At 42.6% G+C, this 24,925-nt stretch overlaps 1 protein-coding gene across 7 annotated transcripts in view; it reads right to left on the reverse strand.

Moving 5' to 3' along the window:
* Positions 1–7,933: 7,933 nt before the first annotated feature.
* The window catches only part of NCOA2 (nuclear receptor coactivator 2), a 190,908-nt gene continuing 173,916 nt past the window's right edge, over positions 7,934–24,925 (reverse strand). For all 7 annotated transcript variants that reach the window (XM_065053750.1, XM_065053753.1, XM_065053752.1 and 4 more), the window contains 4 exons: positions 24,119–24,296; positions 21,621–21,819; positions 16,436–16,525; positions 7,934–11,776 (listed from right to left, as the gene is read on the reverse strand). In XM_065053750.1, the coding sequence (XP_064909822.1) occupies positions 11,765–11,776; positions 16,436–16,525; positions 21,621–21,819; positions 24,119–24,296 (479 nt within the window). In that variant the 3' untranslated portion in view covers positions 7,934–11,764. The remainder of the gene's footprint in view (positions 11,777–16,435; positions 16,526–21,620; positions 21,820–24,118; positions 24,297–24,925) is intronic.

Consider the following 24,925-nt stretch of genomic DNA (forward strand, 5'->3'; position numbering starts at 1 on the left):
CGCAGCCTTGGGGGCGGGCTAGGGGGGCTGCCTCGACGGGCACCCTTACCCTGGGGCGGAGCCGCGGCTACTCCTGGAGGGACTGGGCCGCGCCTCTCCACGTCGAGGCTGGCGGTGTCGGGGGGGAGGTGGGGGCCTAGGCCTCCCAGACCCACCTACCCTGCTGCCGGCTCTGCCCTCCGCCTCTCTAAGGCGCGCCCGACGGGCCGGACCGCAGCCCTGGTGGGCTCTGCCTCTTCCCTGAACAGGAGGCCGGGGTGCAGGAGCAATGCTCCTCACGGATGAGCACCTACTGCAGTGGGCAAGCACCCTGACTGCATGTCTCCGTGCTCCCCAGCACGACCCACAGCCCCTGAAGAGTGCCTCGGGGGTTGCAGGTGTGCATTTTGAATTTGGAAAATCTAAAAAACACCCCTGACACTCTGATGACCTGAACACACAGCGGCATGCTGTCAGCCACTGTTGTTTCATGGGCATCGCTGAGGTGATTTTGCTTTAGGCTGGGGTTGCCTGTTGGGTGCCTGGCAGGAAACTGGGCTCCTGCTGGGTTTTCACAGGCTCCATGACCGGGCCTGTGCCAGGACCTGCCCAGAATGGGACCAGGGGTAAACAGCTGGCCCTTACAGAAGTCATGGGTGATTCCCTTCTGCAAGGTTTAATCCTGTTTTTTGTAGACTTTCTCCTTCTAATATCCTTTCCTCCCTGGTGGCTACATGTTGCAATTGCCACCAAAAAGGAACCTGGAAGGGGCTGCATGATCCCAGGGGCCCAGGTATGCACCTTGTCATTGCAGGATGTCATCCCTGCTTATGCAGGGTGATGGAGAAATCTTAAGTTCAGGACAAAACCTTATGGAAGGCAGGGCATGAGCAGGATGGATTACTGCAGAGCCCTCCCTTGAGTGGGTGACACCGTGCAGTCAGGTGTGGAGGGAGAAGATGGAGTGAGAGCTTGGGGGCTTGCACCCATGGGTCTCTCGCAGAGCAAGGCAGCATAGGGCTTCCTGGAGCACAGCACAGCGTGAGCCAGACTGCACACAGACATAGCTGGAGTGGGGAACAAACACAGCCAGGTCTGACTTCTGGAGGTTTAGATGCCCTTTGAGTGGTTGTGGTGTGCTAAAAAAAATTCATTAGCATAGCTCCATGTGATCTGTTGTAAAGTATTGCCTTCATCCCAAAGAAGGGATGTATCAGGAATCACCCTAAACAGTCTCAGACAGAGGGACTGTGGCTCCAGACACAGTCGCTGACTGCACTTGACCTGAGGTGAAGTCCTCCTTCCGGTCCTTATTTCTTACCTGGCCTGAGTGAAGTGCTCTGAAACAGAGTTTGAGAAAGAATCGCCAGTTGCCTGAGGGAATGAGGGTATTCAGAGCACAGGACCTCAGGCACTGTAATTTCTCCCTACCAAAAGCTTTTATTTGGAACTTCCCTTTATTTTTTTGACTCAGGGCATAAACAATAAGACAGCAAACACAAGCACACATCACTCCCAAGAGAGACCCAGAACTGATTCACGCTGTCCCACCTCGCAAGACTCCTTCCACAGTTAGCCCAGCACAGCTTTGACCCCAAACTTGAGTTTGAACATTTACTTACTTTGTATTAAATGTATTTGGCTAATTCTCCTGCCTACAGCCTCATTCTCCATCCTAACCTCCATTTGCAATACAAAAGTACTGAATACACCAGAGACATCCAATATGCACAGGAGGCTTAGGGAGAAGGTAGGAATGCAGCCTTCTGAAACTTGCTTGAGAGAGTCCCTTAGCTTAAATGATTTTTTTTTTAATTTTTTTTTTTTTTTTTACGTTCTCAGGGTTGTTCGAAACCTCTGTCATTTGTAAGACAGAACTGATGCTGCATTGCTTTAGGAAACAGTTTCAGGCAGGCAGCTTAACATGGTTTTATTGATGCAGCGTCAGTAGCATAAAAGTAGTACCAGATTTACAGGAATAAGCCTTGAAGCCCGAATTGTGTGGAAAAATTTGACTTACCCTTAGAAAGTAAGTGTTGCCAGATAACCAGGAATCTTCTGGCTACCCTGCGCCCAGGTATCACAGCACAGGAAAATGGCTTGTGGAGGAGACATGTTCACATAGGAGATTTTGGAAAAATGAAGAGAAACAAAAGGTGAGATTTTAAAATTCTCATAATTAGTTAAATTGTAAACATGCCCAGAATAAAAATATTATTTTTTTCTAGAAGCCCAATGACACACAGCCCAGGAGAAGCAAAGGGTTTTGAGGAACTGTTGTCATTATATTGCAGATAATCTTTAGAGGCTTTTATGCCCTCAGAGGTTAGAGGCATTTATTACATTAAAAAAATCCTGACCTCGAGGAGAGATGTTGAGGGGAGCAGAAGAGTGGGATGCTCCAGCCCTTTAGTGGGAATGACTGGAAATTCGGCCACCAAAACAAGTGGGGGTTGGTTTTGCTCACCATGGTACCCTGGGGAGCTGCTCCATAAAAAATAACCCAGTTTTGACGTGCTAGTCCTGACATATGTTTTCATCCTGGCCAGGGAAATAGCTTGCTTCTGCGGCCTGGGAAAAAGAAGGGCAAACAGAAATGCTGATTCACTTGGAGAGGAAATCTCTGGCTCACACATACTCGGTTCAGCTGGGCACCCCTTGGTGTGGAGCATCCCTGCTGCCAGCAGTGGGGCAAGTCTTCATGTCAAGTGAAAATTGACTCTGAAATTATGGCTACAAAAAGTAAAGGCTTAAAACGAGCCCTGGGGACTCTGTCACTGCCCAGCAGGCCCTGGGTGCCAGACCAGAAGCAGCTCCCACGGCTGCTGGTATTTAGCACCTTGCTCAGTGGCACCTTACAGATGTCCCTCGGGCCAGAGCCACCCACCCAGAGTACAGGGCTCTCGGCAGCCTCCTGCCTTCACCTCACCATAAGAGCAGGTAGCCATGACCAGCAGCAATGTTCATGTGCCTATAGCATTTGGCTTTTTGGCTGCTGAAGTACTGCTCTCCTTTTCCTTTGGGATTTTGTTATGATTTTACGGCTTGTTATAAAGTAATCAGCAGTCTATCAGCTTCCCTCCCTCACTGAAGGATTGTAGAGGGTATTCCTTCTCCACAGGGATGTGAGGATGCACATTAAAGACAAGCAGGGAGGGACATCCCTGCAGCTCTCTTGCATAGCATTCAGTCACCTAAGTGGCCTCAGGTGTCATCTCCTTGGATCAGTCTAGATTTTTTGATTTAAAAAACTGCATCTCAAGCCCTCCAATCTGCTTCTCAGTTTGGACACAAAGTCTTCATCATCACTCTTACTCCCACTCTACATCGTTCTTACTCCAGACTTAAAGTGCTCTGCCTCCTACACCTTCTCAAACACACAGGTTACACCTACGAGCAGTCCCCTGATCCTCTGAAGACCACAGTGCCACAGCAGACCCTGAAGCCCAGCTTCCCACCTGTGGGCTCTCTGTGCCCAAGCACTTGCACTGACAAGCACAGATGTGGGAATCCCAGTCCCAGCACCAGATGCTGTTGTTGAAATAATCCAAGTTACAACTTTTATCAGGTCAGAGCAGAAGCAGTTTGTTGCTATGGCTATAGGAGAGGACAGGGAGCAGCAGAGTAACAGCCTCTGCTAAGGTGGACTACTAAGAAAAGGGAAATCACACACCAAAGTGCTTCAACTTTCTTTTTCCAGCATTAGCCATATCTTTAGATATAGCAGCATTTTAATGATGTCATCATTAGCTCAGTGACCTCACTAAAGCAATCCGTTGCTTTCATTCTATTCCAAATAGATTGAGAATACACAAATAACTTAAGAATATATATGCATGCAAGAAAAAGTTGTAGTGAGCTAATCCAAAATTTGGAGCCTACAAATCCAGTTATGCAGTCACAATCCTGCTTTGCTGGGGTGGGCCACTGAGTGGGCACATGAACAAGAGCAGGAGTATCTGTTCTTCTTGTCTCTCGAAGCCTCTTGCCCTGCAGTTTGCAGGGAGCTAAGTAAATTACTCTGATCAGGTTCACTGTGGGTCATTCCAGCTTCCTGAGTAGCTGTAGTACAATTCACGTGAAGCGACGAAGTGAACTATAGCCTGAAACTGGGCTGGGAGAGACATTCTGAGAGCAATAGGAGAGTTTCTCCACCTCCCTGCACTATCTTCTCAGGAACATCCCTAGGGACAAATCCCTGGGTGCATCAGAGGAGCTGGAGCAACTCCACCTCCTCAGCAGCTGTATGGGGATGGGGGTTGTCTCAGTTTTCCCACCTTCTTCATTTTTAAATACCTCAGCGAGTGGTGGCTGAGTAGTTTAGTGTATTCAGTATGAACTGAAGTATTTAAAGCCCTGGTGAATAAGCCTGACCCCTGTCCCTCACTCCAGAGGGTCTGAATGTTATCTCAGCCTTGCACAGAACCCCCTTCACCAGTGAGTGCTGCTGCTCAGTGAGGTGGGGGGAACACCGTGTTGGTTGGCATTGAAACTGTCACCTGGCCTGTCCCCTGTGCCCAAAATGCTGTTCTTAAAGCTAGAATCTTTTAATGATCCCCAGAAGGGTTTTAGCTCCTCAGGGGAGGAGGAAGTAAAAAACCCACATATCCATTGGACCAGGGAGTTATCCAAGCATCCTTGGACACATGGACCTCTTGTGCTGCTGACAGTCATACTGGTTGCCTCTGGGTTGTCCTACCCAACCACCTCTTGTGCCCAAACAGGATGGTACGCATTTGGCTAATGGCAGGAGCCACAGGAGGTTCACATTTCCTCTAGGTACATTATTTGCAGAGTTAGATGACACTTTTCCCCCATAATTCACTGATTTCCTCTGTACTACTCGGTTCTGCTACTTGGCTTTATCAGGTTTAAATCTCTGTAAGCTCAGGCTGTTCCTTTGCAACTGTGCATTTCCTTTTCTACCCAATTTTTCCCAACTTTGTAAATTCAAATTGTAGAGAGCTCAGCCTTAGCCTGATTCTCTCAGTTTCCCTCCTCCTTTATAGCAAACACCATTTATCTAGTTCATGGTTGGAAGTGATCTGTTACTTACAGGAGGTCTTGTTCATACGCTGGTAGACCTCTTGTTTCATCCCCCACACTACAAATTTGGATCACTAGGCCTTTAGCTTCAGCCATTTACAACCCTTATTGTTCTATAAACATCTATTTTCCAATCCACTTGTTCCAATTAACCTCAGGATTGACTGTAATAGCACTGGTCCTGTTTGGGTGCCCTCATAATGCTCTAGAAGTTGGCTTATAAACTTAACACTAAAGGCATATTAACATCAGATTGGTGTCCTATCAAATAAGGATTATATACATTTAATCTCAGGAATACTTACAGCTCATCCAGATCCTGCTGGCTACAAAACGACTAAGGTATGCGCCTCCTCCAGCAGCCCCAGCCCAGGACCCTCCTGCCTGGCTGCTGGAGCTCAGCCCCCAGAGACCTGGGGTTCGTGCCCAGGCTGGGGGATGTGGCCACCTCTTTCCTGTTTGCAGGTTCACCCAGTAGCAAAGCTGAGCACAAATCCCAGAGACACACAGACACAAGATACCCACAGAGGACACTGACACTGCTGGGCTTTCGGAGAGGACAGTGTGTGCACAAAACGAGCTGGAGCTGCCTTTGGCAGCAGTGGACCTTCCTCTGACTGGGTCCCATTTTCACTCTTTTGGGAGAAACAAAATAAAGTCAGAGGGAGCCTGTGTTGTCTGGAGTGCAAAGCTGAGACCTACCTGTGGCAAATGGGTAGGAAAAGAGGTTCAGGCATCCCCAAGAAGACTTAATCCCCTCAAAACAATCACCTGTATGTTTTTCACCCCCAAGGCAACAATCCAGAACCAGAGACTAAAGAGAAGGAAACAAAACATGTGAGGGGTCTTTCCAGGTGACAACATCTAGCATGAACCTACCATGCTGGCCAAGGTCGAGGTCATGAGCAGTGGTACCAAAGGCAGCTCAGATTTGAAACAGAGAAAGGGAAGGGATAATGGGGCTGGTCCCACCACCTGAGTCTTTTAACTGCTTGGGCAATTTCTTTTGCAGCTGAGAAACTTCCAAGAGTCTGTCCCTAGGTGACACAGCCTTCAACACCCACCTCTCAAGCACCACCATTCATACAGGTTCATTCACACTGCAATTCCAACCTGGACGTTTCCTGACCTACCTCTCCGAAGGACTTGATCAATTTGTGATCTTCCCTCTTTTAGCCGGCTAAAGAGTGGGAGCTTTTAGTGAACAACTTGCATTAAAACCTGGGACTGAGCCATCGCCACAGGAGCCTACTGATGACCCTCAGCCAAAGTCCCAGCAGGGATTTTCAAATAGCACCAGGGATTTGGCAGGGAGCAGCTGATGGTCCTCCCGAGTGAAGCAGGACATGTAAATCCCAGTCACGGCAGCAGATGCTGTTGTGGAAATAACCCTAACTGCGATTTAAATCAGGTCAGAGCAGAAGCGGTTTATTGCTGTGGCTATAAGAAAGGACAAGGAGCAGCAGAGCTGCTCTGCTGATGTGGACTGTGTCCCTGTAGAGACAGTGTACATGCACCTAGAAACACTGTAGCACAGACAGACACAAGGACACAACTTGTATGTACCTGTTACATACCCAAGGCCACAGAACCACCCAAGGCTGCTCTGGGTTCTGCTTTCTTCAGCACAAGAATTCATTTATCGTGAAGGTTTCACCACAATTTTTCTTTCAGGAGACAGGGAGAATTTGGTCAAGAGGCTCACTCAGGCTGTGCTTAGCATCTCTACTTCCACATGTCGGAGCCCAAGAGGCCGAGGCAGAGGGCAGATCCCCCCAGCTGATCTCTTCCTTTGCCATAGCCTGACCCCAAGCACAGCGTGACAATGCAGCCCTCCTCTCGTACTGTGCACAACACATGGAGAATGGGGATATACAGGGAGCAACAAAGCTGGGGAATAATTCAAAGCCTCTGGGCATCCCTGTTCCATCCCTGTGAGTGGTCTCTGTCAACAAAGCCTGATCCAGAAAGCTAAAGGCAGCACTTTTCTTTCCTGAAGTCAGTTTATCATTATCATTTCCTAAAGTCAGGTCATCATTAGCTCTTCATCATATTTAGGTTGACACCAGGAGTCTTAGCTAAACTAGTTGTCAAGAGTTTTAATTTTTAATATTAATAAATAATAAAGGAATACTTGTGCCTAAAGGCAAAGTTCCAATAGGAAACATTTTTCCTTATACTATACCCAGATGTTTTCTCTACTTGTTTCTGAACTTGCATTGGGAAGAAACATTCTCCCTTCCTTGCTTTCCTTAATGGGGCTGTATTATCCTTATATCCAAGGATCGCCATCATTCTGCTGAAGCCAAGAGAACTGCAGGAGAAGCCTGGTTGTTTTGCTAGAAATGGTGAAAGAGTAAGAGTATTTGGAAGTCTTAAATAAATCCTCTTTGGAGTACTCTTCTAAAATTTTTAACATAAATAGCTTTTCTCCCTCATTCTTTTCCCAGAGGGAGCAGCAGATGATTCTGATAAACAGACATTGTGGTAGCTGCTTTTATGTTTGTTTGTTTTAAATTGACCAAGCAAACATTTCAAGGTGTTTTAAATGAAAACACTTGGCACAGCAAGGAGAACCAGCCCTTAACTCTACCCCACTCTGCACCATTCAGGGTCTGCGCCTCTGCTGAAACCATCATGGAAGATATCTATTTTGTCCTGACTGCGATATAAAAAGTACTCACAGTGAACTGTTTTCACATTAAGCTATGCAATAAATATGTCTCCATTAATATAGCACTATAAAGATAAAAGGACTTGAGAGCAACAACTAGCTGGAATATATAAGCAGCTTCAACATGGAAAGCCTGCTGTCTTTTTAAAACCTGCTGATTTATCTACCCTCTAGTGCTTTAGTTTCAGATCTTATACCCTTTCTGTGAATAAATGAAGACACAACAGAAACACGTTGAAATCTCTAAAGCCATGTAAAACCCGAAGGCATTAAAATTTATTAAATGATGCAATAACAACAGAATTCTTTATTTACAATAGCATTATTTAACATCAAATAAGCAAATAGCATCAGCAAAGCAATATTAACTTGCATAAATGTATTTAAAATTTCTCTGAATATATCTACCTTTGCATAAACTGCTCACACTAGAAATACAAACATCAATGCAGGTGAACAAAGTGATGTTCAGAGTCAACTCCGTTTTGAAAATAAATCACAACCTGAAACACTGTAAGCTTTCTCCTGAAGAACCATAGTTTATATATTGCTTAATTTTACCCTTGTATAATCTTTTCATATACACACATCTCAGATGCAATTTCATGATGAACTGTACAAATAAAACCCACAAATGACATAAAGGGAAAAAACTGAATGACAGTAAATGCTTGAAGAAATGTGTCCATCATCTCTATTGAACAACATAAAGATTAAGTGATGATGCACTTATTCCAAAATTGTACACAATTCACTATACAAATATAATACATCAGACAGCTATGTAGGAATATACAAGACTTAAAAACAGATCTAAGGCATTATGCTAGATTTTAGCATTTTGAGGTTCTTGCACATAGCTTTTACCTGTAGTAAGAAACTTAAAAGGTTTTGTTTTAGTCTACAAAGAAACACCAGGGAGAAAATTCTAATTAAAATCAAAGCCACTACAGTAAATTTTCTTCTGTGCAGAGAATGCTTTTGCTCTTAGGCAGCATACTACCATACAAATACTAGAAAACTTTTAAATTCACACCAACAATTAATGGCTTAAGTTGCATTTCAAAACTGATTGTGTATCTTTGGGTTCTGCAAGTGGAGCTGTGCCACCCATTTCATCTGTTAAGCTCATATGAATTCCGCTTTTAAACAAAGATTAAAAAATGTATTGTATAAACTGCAAAAACATTGCTTTTAATTAATACAGGCCCAAAGGGATACCGGTGTGGGACAATATTTTAAAGATCGAGTACAAATTAATTCATTGTAGCAAAACAGCTCACTTCACTTTTTAAACTTACCACATTACATGAACACTTAAACGGGTCGCATGACCATGTATATATGCTTATTTTTCACATTATGCGCCTTTCACATTTAGTAAGTAGAACACTGATTAATTGTTCTGTTAAACAAAATCCAAGTACTTTCTCCGACAAATTTACTGTATACACGATGAAAAGTACTGATAATGAAGGGAATTGATTTGGCTTTTTTTTTGTTTCCATAGTGATCAATATGATCAGAAGATTCCTTCACTCACTTTTCTCTTTCATTAGTTAGAAGACGACTAAAGTCACGATGAACCCAAATGGAGCCAAAGTGATAGGTACAATCTCCTTCCTTTCCAAGTGGCAATGGATGATGAAGTATCATAATCACTACAGATGATAAGGGTTCGCAGGTCTCTCGTGAAATGGGACAAATTTAAACTATTTTGTCCACTGTGAAAAAGAATAATCTATCTGAAGAGGTTACCATTAAGAACCAAGAGAATGAATGGAAAGTAAATTATTTTAAAACTCATTTACACTTTGAGGTGCATCAAGTTAATTCCTTCAAATTTATATATATCTTATATAAGCCACTTTTTGTCAGATATATAATGCAAGTTTAACAAAAATCGTGCTGTAGGAATGAGGCTGCAGATCTCAGGGCTGATGGTTATTTTGGTTTCCCATCAGCAGGTAAAGAGGATGGCTCAGCTGAATAAATATTCTGTTTGAATTGGTAACAGAACAGTGACAGCTGAAAAATGTTGTTTCTCTAGAATGGTGGCGCTGCCCTCCTTAGGGGCAAACACAACTGTACATTTCCTGGGCTTTCATCAAAAGTCTTCTACAGAAACAGCCTATTTGGAAACATCTTTATCATAGTTTCCTCAGCCTTAATATAGCAAGGCTGCTATTTTATTTGAACTCCTACCTGAAAACCAAAGCACATTAAATGGCAACAGAATAAACCTTTAACTCCTAAAAGGCATGGCTGATGAGCTATTACAAAATGCATTGCATTTTACACGACATCCAAAAATCTGCATTCAGGTTAGCGAGTTTGTGGATCGGGGGTCAGCAGAAAGAAAACAGAGGTCAAAACCATCAACTTCTTAGTATTTAAAGTCCTCAGAAACTGGTGTCAGTTTACTAAAAGATTATTCCAACCACAGTGGGCAAGAAAAAACCCTGCTCCCTAACAGTGGCCTGCTTAGTAACAGTTTTTCTAAGATTTGTTACGAAAGGATATAAACATACAAAAATCAAGAACTGGTTCCTACAGTGGCTGCATATAATATAGGTTAGTTAAATGACATTATGAGCAGAATCACAACGTTTAGAAAACGAGAAGTCTCAAGCCTACAAATTAGGTCTAATCAAGGCTTTGTGATCCTCTACAAAACACTTTTCCAGGAGACACACACGGCTAAGAAGATATCTAATTTAATACTGAAGTACCTCATTTGGAATCAACTTCACAACATGTATATCTCACAAAAATTATACAAGTAAAACACTTAAGTTTCCAACTTAAATTATTGCTTGTTTACATATAAACTGGATTGTGTGTACCTTACAAAACGTCCTTGTAGTTCACACTGCTTTAAAATAATCAGAAACACACGATAGTGGTGAAGTCTGTAGTGATATCTGCTATAGGTATTACAGGAACTGTTATTTTCCCAGTTAAGGGGATGGGACCCATAATAATCATGCTTTAAAGCAGGTATCTTGAGCTATTTGATATTATGCACCAATTCTGCCACTACCATAATCAGTACATGCATCACCATTGAACTTCGCTGTTCAGCACCCAGTAACTGGCCATCCAGATTGCTGGAAACACACCCAGGGAAATAAAGGGGTAACCTTTTTTTATTTTTTTTTGTTGTTGTTGTTGTTGTTTTTTTTTTTTTTTAATTCTATTAGAAAGAAGAGGAAGATGACAGAAGTCAGGAGAGCCAGATTACAAAAATCAGATTTTGCTGATTGCCAGGAATTTAATCAGAAACAAATGTAACCAACTTGTATTTTTGTATTCATGACTTGCATTATAAACATTACCATGAAACCCAACCAAAACACCCCTTATAAACAGCCCTCTCACAGGGTAATTTTCATCTGTTTTACAACTTTAACCCCATTCAAAATTGGTCTGTGTAGTTTTCTACATTGGTTCATCTTCTCTGACTTGTTGTCAGTGGAACGTGCTCGTTGGAGGTGTCTAGGTGCACCAGACGTTGCTTCTACACCCTCCTCCACGCCTCCTCTCCGCCCCAAAATGCAGGCCTTAGTCTAAAACACCAGTTTTCAGACGGAACTGAATCCTTTGCACCAGACTGAGTAAGCCAGGGAAAACAAAGCAAAAAAAAACAAAAACAAAACCCAACCAAACCAAAGTCTAGAACTAAACAGAAACAGAACGAGAGCATGGTTGTTTTTCCTTAAATACATACATTTAAATACATTCAATCTGACATGGTTTATGAAAACTGCCTGTCAACATTTACTTCGCAGGAGAGATCTAAGTTGCACTAAGGTGAATGCAGTGAACAGACTGAGCAACTGTCTGTCCGCGAGCTTCAGACTGTCAAAGAAGAGGCTGCTCTTGGGCCAGGACCGCCCGGCTCCCTGGGGCAGGCGGGGCTGAGTCCTGCGGCAGCAGCGGCTGCCACCAGCGCTGGCAGCTCGGCTGGGTCATGACAAACAGACACAGCTCTTCAAACCGGTAAAGATTTGGGGCTGTAAGCCCAGTCAGCTGAAGAAAGGAGCAATCGAACCATCCTCAGGGTCAGCAATATTTCTGAAAAAGAAAAAAAAAAAAAGGAGAAATTGGAGAAAAGCAAATGAATTGTTCCTTCTGGGACAATGAAGATGGATAGGTCAACAACAGCTGGATGCAGCATCCACCGTTGATCATATGTTAGTGTATTTATTTTAAACCTGGAAATTAAGTTGGATTTATAAAGCTAGGCTTTTCTTTATGTACACTGATACAACTGACCTGCAATTTCATTCCAAGCTAGACATGAGGAAGAAATTTTCTACAATGAGGGTGGTCAAACACTGGCCCAGGTTGCCCAGAGAGCTGGTAGATGCCCCATCCCTGGACACATCCCAGGCCAGGCTGGACGGGGCTCTGAGCAACCTGATCTAGCTGAAGATGTCCCTGCTCATTGCAGGGGGGTTGGACTAGATGACCTGTGAAAGTTCCTTCCAACCCAAACTATTCTATGATTCTTTATCAGCGGGGTTTTAATTTAACTGCCTCTTAGGTCCTTAATTCATTCCAATTATCATGGACATTTTAACAACTCAGGATCATCTGCCTCCTGTAGACACCAGCTAAAGGTACAGCAATATGGTTTAACAGAAGTCTCATACTTCGGGTATATGCAAAATCTCCCTGTCTCACTGCTGTATCAGTCTCAAAGGAAACAACTGCCTTGTTCACTTTCCCCTCCAAGAATCATAAAAAAGGAATAAAGAAGATGTTCTTTATTTCTTACTTAGTACCTTTGGAGTATCTTTAGACATAGTACAAACTAGTTTCAGCTGAGCTGATTAGCTTGAACTTTCTTATTTAAGAAAACCTCAGGATGTGGCTTTCACAGTTGTTTTAACACCATCCCTTCCAGTGACTGCAGCCTGCACCTCTCTGCCTTCCTCCCCTTGCAAACCCCTGGTCCCATGGGGTGCTGTGGCCAGTCAGGGCAGAGAGTAAGTCCAGCCAAAAGCCACTTTTCTTCTCCCACGGGGTTGCTTTTCACTTGTATCCTGTGGCTCTGGCAGTGGAGCAGCTCTTTGCTCGCAGCCTCCTGCCAGGACATGCAAGGCCCTGTTTGCTCAAGGACGGTGTGGACAGCAGAAGCTTCCTCACCGTACCACGTGCATGCTGCTAGGCTGCCTTCTGGAAGCTGTCTGCTTGGTCTGGACTTCACCACACCTTCCACTGCAATCACAGAAGGCCTAGAAATGTATCTCTATTGTTAAATAAAGCCAGCATCAGGAACCATCCTGCAGTTTGGGGAAGCAAGGTCCTCTGTTCTGTACACCTGCTATTCCCAGCGTAGCTCTTTAGGGGTGAGCAGCCATAAGCACAGCCAACACAGTGAGTCCTGCTCCTGCTCTTCCTCTGTTTATCACAGTGCAGAGACACCACACATGCGTCCATCAAAATCCCAACTAATATGGACAAGCTAAACTTTGGCTCTTCTCCCAGACACGTTAGGAGGCAGTTTGGGGACCCTGCTAAGTGGTTTTTTGACCATAAAATGTGGAGCAGAAGTAAAAATCCAAATACGTACTTATCTTCAGAGTGGATATTTAGCAAACAGTATATCTACAGAGATGCTAAATAAATGCCTCCACTATACCAGTGACTTGAAAAAAATAAAAATAATTTAACAAACATTTGAGTTGCAGGGCGATAAAATATATAAAGGAGGGAAGAGGACAAAGAAGGCACATTCTAGAAAAAGATTCATCCACCCCTTTTATTTAGATGTAACCAAAGCAAACAGGACTTTAAAGAAATACATCAAATTATTATTTCCAGACTGATAGTGAATGTGGGAAAAACTGCTCAGAATAACTTGGCCAATGTATGCAACTTCAGAGTACAGAAGTAACCTGAAAATCCCAGAGATCATTGACTGTAAGATTACTGCTATACTGTAGTAAGTTAAACTGGACACCCCTCAAAAACCTCAGCTACAAGCAGTATTCTTCAGACATTTAAGTAGGAGCAGGTTCAAAATTTGCTTTTACCATGTGAAATTAGTTAATACAATTTTTTTTCCAATAATCACAAAATAATATATTAAACTGTTGCAGCTGCATCTATTTTCAGCTCTACAAACGAAGGCTGCCTTGAAACAGACAGAAAATTCTGTGTCCTCTAGTTAACTGCAAAACAGCTTCTCTGTTAAACACAAGTATCCTTGCAAGTCTTATGCTGTAGAAGCTTCATCCTTAGCATGTTAAAGTGAAATGGTATTAAGCAAACAAACTAAAAGAGTAACCGTAGAGATCTGACATCCATAGTTGTACTGATCTCAGCAACAGCATATTATTTCCTGGTTACTCAAGTCTAAACAGAACTGATCCCTCTAAACCATACAGATGTTGAGATCAACTTTGCAAAACATTGAAAAAACCCTCAAATTTGTCAGAGGAGTTTCTCAGTTTCTTATTTGTCAGATGAATTTCTCAGCTTTCATATGTTAAAGCCACAACTGCCAAGGGATGAAGCACATTAATCCTCTCCTCAGCTTTCTAATTACACAGCTTGAGCTTTAAAAAAAACTTGTTACATAGCAGTAGTTTATATCACAAACACATGAAAATAGTACCTACTTAACCTCTATTGCAGTTCAAAGTTCAGTAAAAAGTATTTATAGTGCATATAAACCATCTACATTTTCCCTGATAGTCAGAGCTACATTAGTAGAATATAAAATCACAAAGTGCAGGCTGATGTACTCTTACAAAATAATTCAAGAGATTTTAAGGAGTCACTTTTCTCCAGGTGAGACAAAACTGCTCTCCTGCATGGCCACTGTCTGTCTCACTGCCATGGCACTGACTCCACTACTTCAATTTGAAACCCCACAGATCCCCCGCCCAAAGCCCTGCCACTAACTTCCTTCTACCTGCACCCTCTTCCCTGACTTCTCTCCACCCTCTTGCCTACCCTTTCTGTCACATCCACTCTCTTTTCCTTATCTCTTCAACCATTCTTTAAAATCCATCTCCTCCTTCCTCCTCTTTAGCCCGCTTCCGCCTCATAAGCCTTATTTTCCCTTTCTTTCCTCAGTGATACCTGGTATTTTGTTCTCTGACAGTCTGGCTTCTCTTAGCACACGAAATGTAACTGGTTAGGGAATGTGCTAAGTAGCAATATAACACCTTAGTATCTGACAACTTCTACTAAAGCAGAACATACTGCACCTTTTTATTAAAGTGATCAAGAAATGGCTGCAGAAGAGACTCTCTATGCACAGATTCTCCACTCACAAAGACAGGCACCTGTATTTTGATATGAACCATGAGGTGTGAAAAGAACTGGCCTCCAGGAACTTTTGAACACACACACACACACACACACACACACACACACACAGGGATACAATAAAATGGATGTACGGTTACTTCTTCCTCAATACTTTCACATTCTTCATTTTCACTAATCTTGCTACATTTGCAGTCAAATTTTTTTTAGTTTCTCCTATTATTGAAATTTTTGTCTCTAACAGTAGAAAACTTTACATTTTGCTATTGGATTCAGCATAAGAGGGAAATTCATTTACTCAATTCCATCTTTCTGATGTCAACACCGCACCCAAGGAGATCACAGGAAACACTGGTGCAAGGGAGGGACCTCCAGCAGGTTACACAAAAATGACTCCTGCGGGAACGACGGCCCCGACCTGCCTGTCCCGGTCGCCACACGGAGCTCAGGAAATGGCCAGTTTTAAAGCCTTCCCGCCCAAAACTCGGCACCGGGAGCGCTGGGCGGGAGCGGCGGGCGGTAGCCGCGAGGTGGCGCCCCCGGCACGGCGGGAGCGGGGAGCGGGGGCAGCGGCGGACACGCGTGTCGGTGCGCGGCCGCCTCGGTCTGCGGAGAGGTTTTGGGGGGTCTGCACAGCCGCGATGCTCGGGTCACGCGGGGAAAATACCGCGCTCCACTTGCAAGCCGCATCAGGGGTCGGAATGCCGCGTTTGCTGTAACAAACTTATGTTAAATGCCGGTTGTTTCTATAAAAACTCCTTCCGCTGAGGATGGGGCACGTAACTACCTCATTGACTTGGCCCCACGCCAAGAAGTCCACAATGTCTTTCCTTTAGTACTGTTACCGTCCGGAATACAAATCGGTTTTGACGTAAGCAAACGCTAATTACCCTGTCAGCTGGAAATTTGTGTGAAATTTAGTTCAGTTCTCCTACTCTTCTCAGACGAAGCACTGTATAGAAAGTAATAAATTAAATAATTCATGAGATTTTTGCCCTAAGTATATATAATGCAATAAGCAGTGGAAAAGAACACTTAGGCAGGATGAAACATGAAGTGGGTTAAGCATGCAGCAGTGCAAATATAAATCAACAGTAAGTCTTTCCCATCATCAGCAAATAGTCATGTAATTGCTCTGTAAAAAGCAAATACAACTATACGTAAGTCTGCTGAATGTGACTGCGTGTTAATTCAATAATGTACTGTATTCTGCTAATGTAAATGTATTCTGTATTATTCACTTTGGTAATGCTAGTGGGATCTAAACAAGGAACTTAATATAGATGTCACCCAAGTGGAATTAAAAAAAATTAATTGCAAAAAGCTTAATTACTATTACCCTGGGGACTTTCAGCTTTGTAAGTAAGTAAAACGATACTGCATTCATTCCAGACCACAGTGTGTTCACAGTGCCGCTGCCTCCGCATGCCTATGTTTGCCATTTCTTACCCGTGTTGCATCTCCGTCCTGCTTTATCATATCCATTCCAGGCAGCTGGTTTGGAAAAAGATTGCCTCCTCTCATAGCAGGATCATTAACCTATTGGTAACAAGATATTAAGGAGAATTAATTAAAAAATACGTTGGGAAGAGGGCTGGGAATGATAAACCACTATGCTACTTGCATATGCCAACATCCACTTTAGAGATGATGTTGCAGTTGGGGAAGTGACTGTAGAGCTAGAGCACCCTTCTTGCACAGCATGTGTTTGACTCATATTATTCTGCTTCACAGTCAACAACAAAGATTTCATTCTTGATACTATGACCCTTGTGCACATTTTACAAAGCAGGCTCCACAAATTAGGTCAGTATTATTTGAAGAGGACATGCCTGCTACAAAAGTTCTGAAAGCAGAAACACATAACTACTTCTCTAACCTCAATAACACACAGCTTTTCTGCTTGCAAACCACCACACGTTTTTTTCGAAGCCTGATGAGATAACATGCAGGCTGAATTATACTAACTATTGAGTTAGTTTTAAAGACACTTATTTTTTCGCTCATAAACAGCGGAAGAAAGATAGCATTAAATGGGAAAACCTGCAGCTGCATACTTTCCTAAAGGGATAGTCTCAACCATTTTCTGAACACAGCCACAGGAAAAGTATTGAAGCTGTGTGTTTGTGCACAACCAAGGGGTCTGTCATGCTTAGTTATGTGGAAAGAGTAGCTTGCTAAATTTACAGCATTGCTTTCTCAATCAAAGGATTAATCTCACTGTGTAGGAACTGGTTTGAAATACAAAACACAGCTTTCGGCACAGTTCTGAAATACTAGAAAATCCAGTTTTCCTTAGAAGTTTTACATGGAGAGAAACCTCTTCCTAGCGAGTCTTTCTTGGATTGGTTCTCTCTGTTACTTCCCTCAGACTAGACGGATGTGATAATAGTAAAGATATGCCCCTCCAGATTTTGCTGGAAGGAAAAAAGATGTTTTCTGTGTCACTTGCCCTTTAGAAGACTTGTGTTGCCAAGGAGAGGAGATTCTGCTGCTGCATCACCTCACTTCAGCTACAGCAACCTGCTGCAGCAACGGGGTAAGACTGTCTTGAATTTACCACACTAAAATCTCATTTCAGGTCCTCCTGACTCTTGCTTCTGTTGCTATTCACCGATTTTGCAAAACATTGCAAAGATAAATGCAGTCCCATGCAAGCACCAAAAGAGGCAGTTTCAAACGCTGCCAGAGACAAGACTACAGTTCAACAGGAAAGACTAAAAACTTAAATATCTTTGCCATATGAATTTCAGCTCTGAAGAAATTGGTTGTTTGGTGCCACAAGCCTTTCTATTTCTATTTCTTAATACAAATGTGCAGACTGTTAAACCCGAATCTGAAAATTTAAATCAGAAAGGAAAAGAGCAACACTGTTTTGTTTGGAAAGAAAGCAGACAGCTTTGCAGCTTTATCTATATGCATTTGACTCAGTAACACAATCCACGTTTGAGAAGTGTTTACAGCTATTGATGAACATTCATCAGAATGCACAGGCTTCTTTTCTGAAGATAGGTGAAGTGGTGTTATACCTGATATGAAATCTGACTAAAACAAGATAAAATATGTTTTACAATTCCTTTTCAATTATGCACATTAATACAGCCTCCTGCTAATAAAGCAGAATTATATACAAGGTGTCTAATCAGAGAAGTTTTCTACAACTCCAGAGCTCCTTTCATCCAGTATGCTGAACAAAACCAAAATACTGTTTCAAGATAACAGTTCATAGATGCCATGATAATCCTGGCCTGGGGAGTACTGCACCTGTGCAGATTAATAAAATATCTGCTCCGAGTGGATGTCTAGATAGTGGTTTATTTAATATACTGAAAAAGTCTCTTCTCTTGCACAGGTTTCAAATTGCTCCTCTGGCAACTCAGTAAATAACATGGATCTGTGATGCAAAGTAAGTAACAGGCAAAACCATACCAACAGCCCACTGTGCAAGCAAGATGACATTGATTACCAGGAGACAGCAAGTTGTGTGAACAGGGCAACACTGTGAAGGTTGAGACTTTGTCTGTGCCTGGGCAAGTTGTTTTGGGCAGAAGGAACCTGCAGAGCTGGCAGCTAGCATTTCAGCATTCCTACTATCAGCCTCCTAGAAGACACTAGTGAAGAGTAGCCTAGAGAGCTTTAAGGTAATTATAAGGGCGAAGACGATAATGAGACAAGGCCTGATCTCTCAAGTACATGAAAGAGTCTCTAAGCATCATGAACAGCAAGCCCAGGGGAAACACAACATTTTGGGCAAAATCTTCATTTTCTGCTTGGTGATGCTGGGAGCCTAGGTTGTAAACAAGAGAAGCTGGGAATCCACCAGTATGAGCAGATAAAACACCAAACTTAGCTTTTCTGAGCTCTGGATATGCCTGTATGATAGAATATGGTGTCACAAAAAGGGACAGGAGACAGAGCCAAACGAACTTGTTTGGTACCAGAAGTACTATATGTGCTTCTCACCAGGTAAATAAGCACAGGCATGGCTTTTTACTAACAAGTAAAAAAATATTACTTCCAAAACCGTCCAATAACATATGAAGTGTTTGGTTTTTTTTTCAGTAGCCTGAACACATGCGTAGCATAACCGCTGTTATTCACTGTGGTTAGAAAGAGATGAATGTGTGAAGTTAAAATTGTGTATTCTAGAACAACAAAAAAAGCAATGAATAAGTAAGTAAAAGTGTAGGTGATATGGTTAAAAAAGCCAAAAGAATGAATGAAATGGCAACTGTCAGCAGAATTACAGAAAATATAGTCATTTTGAAAACCACCAGTTACAAGAAAAAGTTTAGCACGGCCTAGGTCAATTGCTAAATAAAGACGCCAAATTGTAAAACACTACGCCCTGAACACAGAAAAAAATAAACCAATTAAATATTAATATTTTTATTTATTCCTGACTCTCAGCAAAGAAAATGTGAAGCACCACAGCAAACATTCCTGAGGACTAAAAAATACTGTCTTGTGGCCCAGAAATGGCCCCTCAGCTGCCAGCTGGCCACCTCTGACCCAGATGAAACATAAAACATTTGCTTGCAGAATTTGCACATGACACAGTGCTGGGGTGATAAATCAGGAGGAAAACAGGTTACTGTTACAGAATGAGGCAGAGCACTTAAGGCAGGCAATACATTTGGGAACAAAGAATGCAGGTTTCATCTATGCAGAACATGCTGTGGAAAATTTGGGGACCATCATAAGGGTTTTAGTATGTGCTCTCTAGTGTGACATTGTCACCAACAGAGCAAGACAACCCATGGATTGAAAGAGAAATTATAAGAACTTCACTCTACCCAGCTTTGGTGCAGTTGCCGTTAAATCACCATCTCTGGTTACTCTGTTCATACTTGGAGGTTACAACAACAGGGTTTAGAGCAGACCCGCAAAAGGGACTGATGGGCTGAAAAACAAATGTTGAGATGCATAAAGAACCTCAGACTATTCAGCTTGCTGGAAGTTAGATGCATGCTATCTTGAAACAAGATCTTGCAGTCTAAGAGGAAGAAAAGCAGTGCAACAACTGTGCTAGTGGAAACAGTAGTCTGCATGGAAATCTTTGAAATAAACCCAGACCTCTTTCTGTAATGCTTGTTTCTCAGTTCAGGTTCTTGGGGAAAGTTATGTAGCATTGGCATGCTGAGAAATCAAACTGGGCTGTTGTGTTCAAATTCCCACTCTCTTCTTTTTTGGTTTTACTATTGTTTTATTACATTAAATATGTGCAACAGTATGCTCTTGGGAACTAATAACAAAAAGAAGTCTGCTATAGCTGGGTGTAGCAACTAGGAATATCAGAGAAGGTGACACATTTGGGAGTATCCAGATTACTTCAGGTCACTAGTATGTGGCAGCTGTAGAAGACAAATGTGATCTGGGGCTATATCTGTCAGAGTATTCCAAGAAAAATGGGGAAGAACTAGTGTTACGCACATGGCTCTGGTGCTTAGGAAATACTGATTCAAACTGGAACAGGTGCAGAAAAGGAAAGGGAATTTAAAGCCTACAAGAAGAGACTGAAACACTGCGGCTTGTTGAACTTGCAAGAAAAAGCCTGAGAAACCCAAACCAAAGCAATCCAACAACATCAAAACAACAACAACAAAACATATTGATAGAATATTGATAGAATGGCTCTTTTAGAAACACGATAAAATAGCTATTTAAGCTGAAGGACAATATGAAAAAAGTAAATAGTCTGTTACTCGGTTTAGGCTAGAAAATAGGGTATTAGGAATATTTTTTTCACTGGAAAGGTTATCAAGCACTGGGACAGGCTACCCAGGGAAGTGGTTGAGTCACCATCACTGAACTTGTTTAAAAGACCTGTAGATGTGGTACCTGGGCACACAATTTAGTGGTGGACTTGACAGTGTTAGGTTAACAGTTGGACTTGATCTCAAAGGTCTTTCCCAACCTAAATGATTCTATGACTTCATGGTGTCAGAAGTAATGTTTATGATATTGTCTGAAGACACAAGAGGCACTTTTCTGCCAATATTTCTAGGAAAAGCTATAATTTCAAGTCTATGTGTTGAACCACAGGAGCACAGCTTTGGAGCAAACATATGAACCTATCAATTAAGAGAACTTGTTTGTGTGGACCTCATGAAGGCGCCAGACTCATAGTTCTTGAAGCTGACTGCTTATTGTCTGATACTACAAACACAGGGGCATCTTCCACACACTGTCCATGCAAGCATCTGTCACTCTTACCTCTAGGAAACAGCTGCCTGCCATTCAGTCCTGGCCTCCCCTGCTGAGAAAAGCGGCAAGGAACCTGGTGACCTGCAACTGTGCTATGGAAACTTACCTGCTGAGAACAGGAGCTAGATCCACGCGTGCTTCCACGGGAATTCAGGACCAACTACACATGCTAGCTACAGTGGTGCTAGGCCACAATGGGAAATTTAGATGCAAAAGGTGCTCTCTACCTCATCAGTAGTTATCTCACCTTGGTTATCTGAGTGCAGAGCTAAAAACAAAGCCTTTTTAACATTATCATTTCTGAAGAAAACTAGTAAAAGAAACATAATGGCTTAGAGCAGTTACAAGGCCAACACAGCAGACCTGAAAAACTACTGAAAGTCAAAGAAAATCCTCTAGCTGTCATCTCAAGTCCTTAAATTCTCACCTGCTCAGGACCCATGGAGGACAACCCTGATGTAGGCACAGAGGTCGCTGAGGTCATGCTGATCTGCCCTGCCATCTGGTTCATGTTGTTCATACCACTTGTGTTGGTTGCCATGGATACACTGATGTTCATGTTATTATTGTACATGCTGGTGCTTGCTTGCTGCCCAAAATGTGGTGGGGACTGTTGTGAAAACATGCTACAGCAAGGAATGGAAAAAGCAATGTGTCAGACTTAGAATGCTGAAGCCACTAAGAAGCTACTCTCTTTTTAATATACCTTAAACTAGAATTTGTACATACTGTCATTTATGAAAACTTCAAAGGAAAGACTAGTTTTCAGCTACATTAATGCTTAAGGAATAGATTTTCAACATTTAAGGTCCCACATCTGTGCACAAAAATACATGCCTTTGCGTGTGAAACTATGGCAGAGTACAAATCTGCTATGTGTGTGCAGTAACAGCCAATTAGGTGTCTAAAAGGATTCTGTATATATTTTAAATATGTTTGGGAAAGTTAATTTTTGGAAGGAGAGGAAAACCACTTTTTCTCCTTTCAGTGTTAGCACAGCACAGGACTGTTGAGTTGGTATTGGATCTGATCTAACACACCTTTTTGCAAAAGAGGCTATTTGCACATATGAATACCAGATTTGCACATTCAAATATGGCAAGTGGGCTCACAAATATAGACATGCAATTGTGCAGAAGTTCATTTACTAAATCTTAGCATCAGGTTTTGAAAATGTGGCACTGTAAGAACCAACATAAAGTCTAAGACAATTACCCTTTATGTTCCCTTAAGGCCAGAACAACTTAAGGAGGACTAACTGGAAGATCTCATCCTGGATTTTATTCCATGTCCAGAGCTTTCTGGATAGTATCTTCCTACTCGTTACTTTGAAAGTCACATGACAGACTTTTTTGTATTTCCCAAAAGGCACATCACTGTTTACATATCTGTCTTTTCGACTCTTGGAGTGTAATCCAACAGTCAATGAGGGAATTATTGCTGACAACGTGTCTGTTCGGAGGATCTGCACTAGACTGAAATCCCATGGAAGGGCTGCTGCGTGTCAGGTGGCACACAGTAATCGCCTCCATATCAGTGGCTGACTGCGAAGTGCTGCTCCCACAGCTGAGGAAATCTCTCAGGGTTAGCGCTCAACCTTGCACTTGGGTACTCTTCTATGCGACTGCTGCTCACTGTGAGACTTGTTGGAGTGCAACAGCATTCTGGGCACAGGACCAAACTCAGAAAATCCCACCATTCTCTTCCTTCCAACTCCATGTCTTTTCAGGCCACCTAACCCCATTTTTCAGTTGTTATTTGGATGACTGAAACAGTACACTACAGATCATTGTGAATACTCAGTGGCTTGTGTAAATGCATTTGACATGTCTCCATGTCCATCGAGCTGCAGTTTAGCAAGCCAACCATTTATCTTATCGAGCTACCCTTGCTGCCATCCCAGCAGAAGCCACGACAGCAGTAGCTATGGCTCCTGAAGGTGCTTCAGGAAGAGAGTGAGGAAAAGGCATGGGCAAGGACGAGGATGAAGAGACAAATCATTTGCTTTAAGGGGAACTTGGGTCAGCCTCATCACAGAAATACTGTTTTTCTGGGTTTATTAAATCTTCGTCAACCAGCAGGAAAATGATGTGTTGCTGGGCTGGGATAGTAGGAACAGCCTGAGAACTTCAGAATGACAAAAGCACTGTGCTAGAGACAACTGTGTGCATCCCAGCATCAAGTGATACAGGCTGTATGTAGGCCAACCTGATAGTTCTTCCTGCCTTCCACTGAAAAGCACAGATCATTGCCATCTGGAAGCTCGTTGCTGCCGGACAGTGTTCAACACCCAACCTATTCAATGTGGACAATATTTTGATATTGGAGCTCTACTGACTGGGAGATGGGCCTTAGCTGAAAAGGTGACAGCCCGCATGAGGCATGCTACAATGCTCTTGGAGAATGACAGGTATATGCTGACCACCAGAATGTGCAAGCACTAATGGACTGAACCTGGTTGCACTCCAGCCTTTAAAGTGGGAGGTGATATCCAGTCACTGCAAACCCAGAGCTGTAGGGAACGCACAGGCTCTGGTTCAGCTGATCCAGCCATGTGGAAAGCAGTGTGGGAGCACATGGAAATTGTATGCAGAAGAAGTGCATCCACACAAATGTTATGGGCTAGAACTCACTGTGCAGCAGAGGTGCTTCTTAAGGACATACAGTGTTTTATCAGTTATCACAGACAAAGCAATGCATTGTGTGGATGCAGGTCTTTTAGCTATGCACTCACTTTGCCTCGTATGAAGTCAGAATTTAAACCAACTCGTCAAGCCAAATTGAAAAGAAATCTCTTTTAGGATAGAGAGTTACCAACAAAAAAAACCAAGCAAAGAATTACACATAAACAACTCCATAAGTAAGTGTAGACCATAAACAACCCCATTACTTTGCATGTTCATTTTGGTTTTGTTCTGGATTTACCTGTTTCCACCCATATTCCCTTGTGCCCACCCGTTCATTTCCGTAGAGGACTGATAGGCAGGATTAGCCTGAGACTGCTGAATCATGGGGCTTTGCGTATGAGCCAGTCTTGGGGACATCAGTGGACTCTGAGGAGTGGTGGCCCCTGTGAAGCCTGGATCAGGCTGCTGACTAATACCTGAAGAAGAAAACCAGCAATTTAGTCACTGTACATTCAAAGTTAAAACAAATCAAGAGCTCATACATGCAGACAAGTCTTTACACAGTACTACTTATGACATGCGGAACCTATAACTTTGTGTCTCAGCGTGGGATCTAGATTAAAAGCAAGACATCATCAACTAATACTTATGTATAACCTTCAAAAAATCATTTTGCTAAGTATGTTGGCTACCTGTGTGTCCTAATCACACAAGCGGTCTCTCCTCTCTACAGACCAAAAGAAAAACACTGTTAAGTGAATTTATCTTTTTTCGTCCAGAAACTGCATTCAAAACAAATAAACATTTTGCTTCTGTCTATAAATCCTTTCTGGTGAAAGTTATGCATGACCCATTTACTGCATAGCACCACCTTTCTAACTTTTACGCTATAATTTTCCATTTTTTCTCAAGTTCCTAGAACCCTAGTATCTCTATTTCTGTGTCCCTGCAAAAACAGACGACATTTTGTGCAAGCACCTAATGACTTCGTAAAACCAAAAAAAATCTAGATGCAAAGAAAATGTAATTTGTTATATGCCAATTGTGTGCAGAAATTTTGTTTTAAACCAAGTAATTTTGGTCTTGTTTAAGTTCATCACAAACA

The sequence above is a fragment of the Columba livia genome, chromosome 2, assembly GCF_036013475.1.
Source record: "Columba livia isolate bColLiv1 breed racing homer chromosome 2, bColLiv1.pat.W.v2, whole genome shotgun sequence".
Lineage (NCBI taxonomy): Eukaryota > Metazoa > Chordata > Aves > Columbiformes > Columbidae > Columba > Columba livia.